This window comes from Fringilla coelebs (genome assembly GCF_963513975.1).
Source record: "Fringilla coelebs genome assembly, chromosome: Z".
Taxonomy (NCBI): domain Eukaryota; kingdom Metazoa; phylum Chordata; class Aves; order Passeriformes; family Fringillidae; genus Fringilla; species Fringilla coelebs.
In genome coordinates, this window is record NC_140031.1 from 83166280 (window position 1) to 83178459 (window position 12180).

Below are 12180 nucleotides of genomic sequence, written 5' to 3' on the forward strand. Positions count from 1 at the left end.
GTGTTCCTTATTTTCTCCACAGGAGATAATACATGTAATTTCATACTCGGTATCTCAGCCTAAGTGAATGCATGTTATTTAGATCAGGAACTTTCAACTACTTTAATTTTCCAAATCTCTAATGTTTCTGAGTGAAGCCGCAAGGCACCCTGAAAGCAGAAGATTTTCTTTGCTCAATTACCTTTTACAAAGCTCCAGGGTCTATGTCTTTGAGATCCCTAGCAGTGAATAAACCACTAAATTAACTTCCACAAACAAGAAATGCAGGAATCCCTGAAAGCTTTAAGAAGTAAAAACAAGTCTCTCAATTTTTCAGAAGCACTAGTTTTCTTTAGGTTCCATACCAAAGACATTTACCACAATATGTGTAACAAAGGATGTCAAGCCCAAGACTATGTTTTGTGTTTAATTAATCAGGTTCAAACTCAGTAGTGAGCATTTCCACAGGGCTAGAACTTTTGATCTGAATCCCTTTTTGTTTTGTTTTCTGCATTTCTTGAAGTTCATCACTGTTCAAACCTCACAAACCACTATCTACAAAATCTCTCTCCTCCATATCCAACATGCTGGAAAACACAGGTAAAATTGAAACACACCACTACACATTTCCTCAGCAACTGCCATGCTGCTGATGATTTTTTCTAACAAAACTGGGTACTCAAATGTGCTTGAAAACCTCTCCTACATGTGTATTAACTTCTTGACAAAAGCCTTTAATAAAGGTCTCTCTGTGTGTAAAGGTATTAGAACACAGTGATTAACAAAAACTTGTACAATTCATTATTAAATATATTTTTACTTGCTGCTGGAAGTCTAAAGCAACCAAGCCAAGCTTGAGGTCCTGCTGTGGCAGAAATCTTTACTTCTTTGTAATGTTTTGCTTTTTTTAGGATCTTAAAAGTAGACTTAAAAGCTTCATGGAAATATGAGAGCAAAACCTGCTTCACCCCACCAATTCCTTGACTCACATGGTAACTTACAACTCTTCCTACTAAACTGAAATGGAAACTTTTTTTTCAGCTGGGAAAAGAGTGTTTGTCCAACGAAGGTACAGAGGTGAAATTGATTTTTCTGTCATTCTTCCTATCAAACAGGTCTTCTTCAACCAGACCTGTGACACATTAACAAACTGAAAACTACCTCACAACTCCCACTTCTTGCTCTCTGACTCATCTGTATATGCTCACTGACCTGAATTCTTCTAGGAATTTTAAGTTCCTTGACAACGGAATGGAAGTTATTTCTCTTCTATTTCCTGATTCAGGACATTAATGAGCCTGACATCATTTGCTTAAAAGTCTTCAACTGTTCAGTATTTAGATAGTATTTCACTGGCATTAGGAAAAAATATTGGAGTTGAGTTTTTCTGAGTATTTGGCTCAGTTTGTCGATCCCCATGACACACTACAAGCAGCAAGTGGAACTTGGGTAGCTGGAGCACAAAGACTTTAGAAACAAACACAGCAGAATCCAGGCTCCTGACCACGAAGTCATCTCAAGAAATGTTATTTTATTTCTTCACAGAACTTCACCAAGGTGTTAAGTATTTCTTTGCCTGTTCCCTCAGATGCTCATACAGTCCCCAGAAATCCATTAGAGCAACCTTCAGCAGGCAAATGCCAATGCTAAGATTTAGTGCTTTTCCTTCCCAGTCTATAATGTACTTGATTTTAGGATGCAGCTGTTACAAATGTGACTGACTGCTGCTTCATAAGCCTCCACATAATTATATTTGTCCTCTGCTACAGAATTACTTCCACATAAAAGATGGATTTCACATTTTCTCGGGCTGAAAGAACATTCACCTCCTGTGTGCTTGCACACAGGGCACTGTGACAGCAGTGACCCACGAGCTGACCATGAAATGGCATTTCCTTGGAATTCATTTTCTTCCTCAGAAGTTCTACAAGATTTCTCCATCTATGCCAGCACATTATAAAAACGATTACTTTTTTTTAAAAAGGCAGCCAAAGAAGATAAGCAGGCACACCCCCATGCAGGAGCAGCACAGATCTGCACACCCCTTGATGGATCAGTAGGGAAGATGCCACAGGAACTCCGTCCCCATCAGCTCTATGAGCACATCAACCCTTTTGGTAACATTTAAGTACAACTTGGAGAGAAGGGCAACTTAAGGAAACAAATCCATCCCAAAATTCAGAACATATGTATAATTTCCAAATATTTTGGTGGACACCTGGGAAAGTGTTTCAGCAGTGTGTAAAACTGGCACCTGCAATTGATGCTTTAAATACAGCTGGTAATCTAAACTGGTAATCCAGGGAGCCCTTCAAAACGGGTCTTCAAACCCTCAGAATCCCACACAACATGTGAATGTTCTACAAATGACATATATTTCTAAGTGTCCAGTCTGCAGCCAGACTGCCTGTATTAAATCCTGCATACTTATGGGACAGAGGAGTACTGAGACAACTGGGAGAACATTTTGCAGAGAACCCATGACAGATAAAGCTGTTTTATTTAATAAGCCTCAATGTTATTTCCAAAGCTAAGCCAGGCAGGACAGCAATGATTTATACTCATGCAAGACAGGATAAGAAAAGCTTTAACAGTGACATGTTTCCATTTTCAGTTGATTCCACCTGCATAAGCCTGTCACAAATCTTGAGTACTCATCTCAGCATATCTAATAAACCCAAGTGCTGGGACTGCTTAAGAGGTGACAATGTTATATCCATGTCTGTGTGGTTTTGCAGAAACTTTGCACAAATGGGGGTGCTCTAGCAACAGCTTTTGCCAGGATCGTTCTCCCCACTCCTACTTACCCCTGAGTCCAGCCAAGGGACTTTTCCAGAAAGCCAGGATGTGTTAAACAATTTTCCTTAAAACTGATAACTAGATTCAACAACCGAAACAGACCTGCTGAGTCTGAAAGAGACTGCCTGATCACTACAACACAGAGTTCATACCTGCCTCCAGAGCTACAGAAAGAAAACTTTATTTACAAGCTGCTGGCCAACTGCAACCACATCTGCAAAGCTAAGTTGCAACAGCAAATTTTCTTTTTTAAAGCTGCCCAGAAAAGCCCCACATTTTGGTTACACAATAAAACTGAGGTTGAGATGCAACAGCTGATGCCAGCAAACTTTAAATTTTTTTCCCAAGTATCTACCAGTTTTTACACCTTGTTTGTTTTCAATAACACCTGGCAGCAGTACAGGTTCGTTCCCATCACTGACAGTAATGTCTACACAAACATACTTCAAAAAGGTTCTCCTGAAACACCACTCAAAGGAACCACGTGATTCTTTCAGTTCTCATTTGGAAATCAAATGTAAGGTGTAATTTTTACAAAGACTATGTTTATCACTAGCAAGTTTTTCATTACAAACTGTCTGCTGAAACTTGCAAGAAGTGGTGCTTTGATTTGGAAATTTACATAAGGCAACTTACCTTGGATTGTAAAGCATCTTTTCCAAATTAAATTCTTTGAGATATGTAATTACTGCTGCCAGAGAGCAAATAATAGGCTTATCCAAGCTTAGTATTACAGATAGGTTTTGAGGACCTAAAAAAAAATAATTTTTCTTGTTAAATGTTTCTTTTCTGGTTAAACCACTGTGTAGAAAAAGGATAATCTGCTTTTTAAGTTATTCTAATACAAATCTGTAATGTATATACAGTGTTTTATGACCTCTATAAATCAACATAAAACAAGGCTCCAAAATAACACTTATGGTTCCAAATAATGTAGACACATTGCAACACCATAAACACATGATGAAACAGAAAACATTTGACTCATGGGTTTTTCTTCATAAAAAATTACTAACTGTTGGCATAACAAACTTGTAAATATACAAACTAAGAATGGAATTCTGACATCTTCATTTTTGTGCACAATGCTCTACTACAGCGCCTGTTCCAGCTGCAACAACAGGAAAACTTACTCCACAGTACCACAGCACAATCTGGTATTTTTAAAAACCCCCAGAGTTCAGGTCTTTACAGGGATGTTTTTAAAGCTGTTCTCAGGTAACACCTGCAAGAACTTTAGAAATTAGTTACCAAGAATGCTACTCCTATCTTCAAAGAGGGCAAGAAGGAGGGCCCAGGACACGCCCAGGAGTCACCTCCATCCCCGGGAAGGTGATGGGACAGGTGGCTCTGCAGGTCATCACCAAGCATGCAGAAGGAAAGGTCATCAGGAGTGGTCAGCAGGGGCTGGGGACACTGTGTTTGAGAGAGCTGGGCAGAGAGAAACCTAAGCAGGTTCAGCAGGGGCAACTATAGGTCCTGTGCCTGGGGAAGAATAACCCCAAGTACCAGAACAGATTGGGAGTGACCTACAAGAGACTAGCTCTGTGGAGAAGGACCTAGGCTTGCTGGTGGATGGCAAATTGACTGTTAGCTGACAGTCTCCTGGGGACTAGGAGGGCCAGTGGGATCCTGGAATGCATCAGGAAGAGTATGGCCAAGGGATCGGATCCTGTTCCTCTGCCCTGCCCCAGGTGAGGCCACACCTGGAAAGGTGTGTTCAGTTCTGGGCTCCAGATTCAAGAAAGAGAAGGACTTGCTGTAGAGGATCCGGTGGAGGCCATAAAGATGATTAAGAGGCTGGAGCATCTCTTAGGAGACTGGGAGCTGAGCCTGTTTAGTCTAAAGAAGAGAAGGCTGAGAGGGGATCTCATCAATCCTTATAAATACCTCAAAGGGGTGTCAAAGGATGGTGCCAGACTCTGTTCAGTGGCTGAGGAGCAGCGGCCGTCAGAGAAAGGGCGGCCAGGGGCAGGGCAGCGGGAGGAAGAACTCGTGTCCGTGGAGGGGCAGAGCCCTGGAACGGCTGCCCGGGGAGGGCCGGGAGTGTCCCTGTGTGGAGACATGGCAGCCCCAGCCGGGCACCTGCCTGTGCCCCTGACCACGGCTCCCAGATCATCCCCAGACATCCCTCCCTACCCCAAATATCCTGGGATGCTGTGAACTTGAGGGATATTTCAGATGTTGAGTAATCCCCCTCAGCTGTTACGTACGTTTAAATTTAAATCTGCCTAAACACACACCTTCAAGCTATGAAAAAAAAGTAATGGTAACCTTGTTTCATTTCTATTTAAATAATGTTCCTTTTCCTCCAAGCTCAAAATGAGATCCCACTGTGCAGAGAATGAAGCAAAGGTGGCCAAAAGCCTGTGTGACTGTAAAGGCTAATAGGGTGCATGCTTCAAAGATATTTGGAATGAAAGACCTGTAATGTCAGGCACTTCTTTTGCATAAAAACCTGAATGAACATACCTGCAGTACCAGGCACCTCTTTTGCATAGAAGTCAGTAACCCTCTGGAAAGCATGGCTGTACTCAAAATTGAGGTTTTCCATCCTTTCTAACCTAATTCTGTCATCCTGTAACCTGCAAAGAAAAAAAAAAATTACTTTCAGGTTTTTACACTCCCTTCATGAAGGAGGTTACAAAGGTGCACTTTCTTTTGTCTTTGCTTTGTTAATAGTTGAATGGGTAAAGAATTAAGAAATGAGCTATTAAAGTAGGTTGAAAACATTTCCAAGAGTGCTGTATTGTTTTAAATGTTTCTTCTAACCTCTGTGAAAGTGCAAATAAAGCAAACCCAAACAGCAGCAAGCACAGCCAAAAGAGAGACTGTAGGAGGTGGTGTAGCACACCTGCCAGGTAGATACAAACACATCTTCACCAATCATAGCAAGTATTTGCTTTATCTCTTCTTAAAGACTGATGATCAAACTTAGGTTATTATCCTATCCCATTCCATATTTAATTACCCTTTGGAAGACTTTTTTTCCATGCTGTAGAATGAAAGAGCTGGATTTCTTTTAGCCTTACTGCAGTCTAGGCAGCCAAGGATGGGTTATTACTGATAACCCCCTCGGGCCAGCAGTTGTATCACTTACATCAGTTATATCAGCAGTTCCTCCCAGTTCAGCAGCACCACCAAACTTTACAAGATGCAGCATTTCCACACTGCCTGTTTTCCCTACCTGGTGCCTTATCATTGCAATTTGCACAGCTGTTGATAAGCACTGAACAGGTAATGCTGTTACAAACCCACAAAGAAGAGCTCATGGTGGCCCTGCCAGCCTTGAGCAGAATGACACAGCTACACAGTGAGCACTGAGCCATGGGCCAGGAGAAAGCTCCAGGGAAAAGAACACAAAAAACCTACCTGGCCTCAGGGTTTCCAGTTACCCCCACACCCCCATGGGATGTGAATGAGCCAAGTGCTTTGAGAGGACTGAACTGTGCCCATGAGAGGGACTGTGCAGGTATTACAGCATGGAAGTTAATCAATACCCCTTTAGCAGGGCTTTCCTGCTTCACAGGGGAAAACAGACAGACTTTCTGCCTCATATTCTACACACCCCCACCTGCTGAAAGGATCAACACATCTCTGAGGCCCAGCTCTCAAAAAGGAGAGTTAATTTCCACAACATGTGTCTAACTAACCAGACTTGTCCCAGCACTTGCTCAGTGATGCTGTTCTGCCTTCAACTGACTGATCAAATTAAGTCCCCTCTCCCCAGCCCTTCTCAGGATGAGCAAACATCCTTCAAGCAAAGGAAAACACCAACCCCAGTCAGCTGTTTTCTTCCTTGCCTTTTTCCCCTGGTGTTGGATAATACCTTTTCCTGACCCAGAGATGGGGCAACTGAGAGGTGTTTTCAAAACTTTTATTCCATTCCCAGTCTCATTTGAAGGGTGAGACAGTACAGATGTTATAATGCACACCATCACGATCAGAAGCCAACTGTTTCCTAATTCCAATGCACTGTAAGTGTTTCTTGGTCTGTCAGCCTTAGCCACACCATGCTGTAGATGCCTTGAAGCCAATAATCCAAAATCACCTCTTGTGGGTCCCAGGACAGTGCATCTTTCACAGTTCTGTTTCCCCAAAGTATCCAGTCTCACTTGCAAGGCCACCCTTTGAAACTTGTTTCCAGCCCCATTTCTCTCTCAGCAATGTCTGTCCATTCCATGGCATTTCTAAGTCAGCATTTCTTGTCTCAAAGTTTGCACCTGGATGCACACTCTGAGAGCCTTCTGTCAGGCTTTGAGAATTCTCTATAAATCCATTTCCCACATTTCCCTCTCTCTCTTGGACAAAAAAAAAACTTCCTTGATGGCCTTGTTCACCATTTGCTGTGCACAAGGCACTATCACTAACAATGCCACGATAACAATCAATGCATATAAAACCATTCTGCAGAGTTCCTTTAGCCAAGGTGCAAAACTCCATCCTTTAAACAAGTCACCTAACCATGATCCATCGTGTGTTTTAATTTGGTTTGTCAAGTCTCTCAGTTTTTGAAGTTGTTTGTGGATGGACTCTGAATGCTCAGACACCACACAGTGCCTCAAAACCTCTACAAATCCATTTCCCAAGCCTTGCTCCGTGCCCCACCACTCCTGTGCCCTAGCACATCACCCCTGATTTGGTAAATCATCACTGATTTGGTAAATCAGCACGTGTCTCACTGCAGAGGTGCAGGAACACCCTCAGCACTGCCTCACCAGGTGGTGGATGACACCTGGAGAGCAGCACAGCACCTCTGAGCCAGCCCCAAAGGCAGAAGGGCCTTTCTGCTGACCAGGGGTGGGTAGGGACTTAGAGAAGCATTTTTACACCAGATTTTATTTTTAATTTCTGCCTCTTTATGTTTTCACAGCAATGACTACAGACAAGCAAGGCTTGACAAGGTCTGCAGAGCTGGTTTGTAGAAAGAAAGTCAGAAAGGAAGGCTTTGGGGTGTATTTCACTGGAGGGTTCATGCCACACCTGTTTGCTTTTTAGTGTTTAAACATTCATTGCTCTAATTTTCTTTAATTCATTTGTGATTTTCTTCCCTTTTATAACCAAATGTATCCAACTCCTTAGCATAAACTCTGGATTATGATAGTTACAATCAATACATGTTCAGTGACTTCCAACAGTATTTTGGTTTGCCAACTCAATGAATGAGAAACATTGACAATTATTCACTAATTTAAAATTACTAACTCAGTGATCTGCAAAGATCTTCAAACATTTTAATATTTGTATTGCAGATACAGCAACATCAAATATATATATGACATTCTGACTGAAGAGTATGAACCTGATATTTTAGATCAAGTAAAAAAAGTGGAAAGTTACAGATTCAATGTGTGAAAAAACCTAAATGTTTAACAAGATGCATGAAAACAAAGTTTGCTGCAGAAGGTTTTCAAGGGTGTCCTTTGTGCAACAAGATGATCACCAAAGGCCATTTTCCTGATTATAGGCAGGATGGTATGTTGATGCTTATTTTATCTCTCCAGCCACCAATGCCTGTTAAAATCAGAAGTCAATTCACCATCAGCCTCTGTAAACATCACTCTTGTCAGCAGCTCCAAATGAGCTGCAGTTCAGCTCTTCCCAGCTCCCTGAAAACAAGCCATGCTCTCAGTCCCTGAGCTCATCAGAGATCAACTCATCAACCCCTCAAAGCCCCCTGAGCCCCCTGCCCAGTCCTGCTGCACCCCTGGAGCAGACACTGAGTGACCAGGGAGGGATGAACCCCCTGTGCCCCTACCAGAACACCCTGCTCCTCCCAGCCCTGGCATTTGGGGCACAACTGCCTCTGCTCTCCAGATAAATTACAAATCTGCCCAAGGACACGACCACCACCCACAGCCAAGGGTCTGAAACCAGTGTGTCCACAGACAGCTGAATAAAGGATGGCATCCTACGACACACACAGGCACACCACACCGTAATGCAATAAATAATGGAATAATGCAACACTGTAATCAGTAATGCAATAATGTATAATGTAACACGCATCCTGCCCTACTCCTGTTACTGGAGGGACTGATTTATCTGTCACCCTGCTGGCAAAGTGAAAAAGGATCAACACTGCTGGGTTTAATTCCTCTATCTATCTGACAATTCAATGCATCAACCTGAAATTCGTTGCTTAACAAGTGCTGTAGGAAAAATATTTAAAAGAGTGCTCTCAGTTTGACAGAAAGGTCTCTTAAGAAAAACAGTTATGAAAATACTAGAAGCTAAAAGGAAACGACATAAATAAAACTAATTTACAGTAACTGACTCGAGGTATCTAAAAAATAACAAAATCTTTTATTAGGAATGAGCTTGCTTTAAGCACAAGAGCTAACTGCAGTTTGCTGCATAAAGCAGGAATCACTTCACTGCTGCTCTACAATTGACAATTAAACAGGCATAAAGTGAATAAAGACTTACTGCAACACAGACATGTCCAATCTGAGTTTTCTTAGGGCTCAGTAAGTCCTCCTAAGGAAAGCAAGTTACTGCAGATTTTTACCTTTATTCTGCCATGCCCATTCTGCTTTAGTACATTCAAATGCAGGGGTGCACAGACCAAAATTTCCCTGCACAGCCCTGTATCACAACACAAGGACACCAATGATGCAGAATTTGGAAAGGTGTCTGCTCCTAAAATTTAGTATAAAAATTTACTTCTGATGCTAAGCACAGATCTGTAAAGCACAAATGATTTATTTAGTTTTTCCTGTACAATTTATCCAAACTGCTCTTTTCTCAGCATTCCTCATAGTCTACTCTGCTGGGATGACCAGTCTGTCACTGCAGGGAAAAACTGCCAGCACTGCCCAGCAGGGCAAGGCAACCTGAATGCATTAGTCCTTTCAGATATCCAAGCACACTGTGTCACCTTCCCTTATCACCACGCTTGGCAGAAACTGCCTGTCCTTCACTTGTCACCACTGGATTACCTTTGTTAGCCAGCCTCTCCTAGCTCAGGGTGATGCTTTATCAGGGTGAGGCTGGGCAGAATTACAGAATAAAGCAGGGATTTATCCAAAGGATCTCCTCCATGGACCCACCTTGGGCAGCACCAGAGCCCAGCCAGGGCTGCACCCAAGATGAACCAAAATGGCCCCAAAATGAACCCAAGATGAACCCAAGATGAACCAAAATGGCCCCAAAATGAACCCAAGATGACCCAAAATGGCCCCAAAATGCCCGGCCGGGCACGGGGTCTCTCCCTGGGATCAGCTCTGCTCCATTTGCACCTTGCAGTTCATTGTCCCATCCCAGCTTCAGCCCCTGCAGTCCCACCCTGCTTGTTTTTCTCTCTCCAGCCCACGGGGTTTGTGCTCCTGGGCTGAGATTTGGGTCATTTGTCCTTGGTGCCCAGCTGGAGCAGGAATTGTTTTGTGTCCCTGTTCTGTGCAGAGAGCTCAGCATCCCCTGGTGTGAACCCAGACCCACACACTAAAGCAGCACAGAATGTGAAAATAGAAAAGCTGAAACCTGAGGCATCAAGGGGGCTCAGTTCTGACTGTGTCTGTGGAAATAAAGAACAACCATCCTCCCTTTTTGGGTGAGCCTTGGCATGGAGCTGCAGCAGCTTCTCTGGCAAAGCCTCAGGGACATTTCCAAGCAGTTGTTCTTTTGGCACTGAGCACACACAATTTTAGAAGCACAGCTTTTCCTGCAGGCAGAGTCAAGTGTTCCCCCACATTTGCTCTGAGCAGCTTTCAGATGCCAGAGATGGAGACTGCTGTTGCAGAAAAACAGCAGCACAGTCACCTTTTCTGAGTATCTGACACAAATGGCTGCTGTCCATAAAAACCAAACAGAAATCACCACATGGTGTTATCAGTACGTTATATACAACGCAGCACCCCACAGCACCTCCAGCTTCCAAAATGCCCCATTCCAAACCCCTTCTGAATGCCAGAAGCTGCTGAAAAGCCCAGGAGCAACTCTGACATACTTTAATATACATACTCACATATATGTGTATCTGCTTACTGACATGCACGTACACATACAAATATATAAACACACACACATATCAACTTGAGGAAAACTCCTTGCTTGCCTTTTTCCATCTGAACTACCTACATTTCTGAACACATTTTCTGATTCTCTCTGATTCAGGAAGAACTACATCTGAAAAGAACTCCAACCACACTGACAAGCCTGGAGCCTGGAACCAAGGAATTCTAAGAAAACATTCTTTTAGCTTTAGGAACTCAGAGGGAGGAGCTGCCAAAGACATGGAGTAAGGAAGACAGAGAAAAGCAAAGGGCTGTGCGGGCTCTGCATGAGAGTGCATCCCTTCTGTCAGGGCAGAACTAGGCAGCACAGGACAAAACACAAGCACAGCTGTATTTCCAGCAGCTTCTGCACCCACACAGAGAAATCTTCTTCAGGCTTCTTCCACCTGCCTGTCTCAAGAACGGGATGAGACACATTGCACTCATGTCTTGGAAAGTAGAAAAGATCAAGAACTGCTAGGAAACTATTTATTATTAGCACCTAGGAATAGCCAGGATGAGCAATAGTCACCACTGAAACCAGACAATCCCAGCACGTCAATTTAATTTCCCTCAATTGCAGAGGAGCTGGCTCTGCGGACAGGGAAGACGCAGATGCTGTACCTGCTTGATCTCATGGAGGCTATTTCCCAGCTCCACACGTCCTCAGAGCTGATGTGCAGAGCATGATTCACAGCCAAGTGCTCTTACAGAGCGGTGCCAAGCTGGCTGGAGAGCAGCACTCGGGCTGAGCAGGGCTCCCTGTGAGATGAGGTGAGTGTTCTGAGCTCAGCACTGCCCTGGGAGCACTCACAAAGGCACTCCCAGAGAGGACAACTCCAGCCCACTCAAACATGGGGTGAGGCTGAGGCGGCCACAAACGGCGTCAGAAAAAACAGCTCACAATGTGGCAGAGAAACCCCTGAAATGGACCCATTTTCTCCACCATGTATGGCTGTGAACAAACACATGGAGGGACAAATTAAACCCTCACCTCTCATGTAGAAGTTCTTTCCATTCAATACCTCAAGCTTGCAGAGTTTACTAGTGTTGCCCTGACTTTTTAAGATTTTCTAAACCTTCTGGTGTTTACATTCCTGTAGCGAACTTTCTCACACACTTTATGTAAATAACTCACTGTTTTGCATTCTTTTCTGGAGGAAGAGAAATTTGATGGACTGTTGGTTTGTCCAGCGTCATTGGGGAGGTGACACTTTCACCCTCCAATCCACTGCCACTTTTGGAAATCTGTAAATGTTGGAGTCAGAATTAAACTTCCCTCTTTTTTACCTTAGAGAGCTGTGTGTCCGTGCTGTGTTTTATTTCCCGTCCTATAGTGACATACTAGCTTTAACATGATTGATGACAATCAGCATAATACCCCTATCTTAAAAATGGCTTTTTACTG

General features: G+C 43.2%; 1 protein-coding gene across 1 annotated transcript in view; it reads right to left on the reverse strand.

The window, feature by feature from the left end:
• The window catches only part of MSH3 (mutS homolog 3), a 90948-nt gene that overhangs the window by 53078 nt on the left and 25690 nt on the right, over nucleotides 1-12180 (reverse strand). The window contains exons 9-10 of the mRNA XM_084225980.1: nucleotides 5251-5363; nucleotides 3415-3529 (exon numbers count right to left, since the gene is read on the reverse strand). Of these exons, the coding sequence (XP_084082106.1) occupies nucleotides 3415-3529; nucleotides 5251-5363 (228 nt within the window). The remainder of the gene's footprint in view (nucleotides 1-3414; nucleotides 3530-5250; nucleotides 5364-12180) is intronic.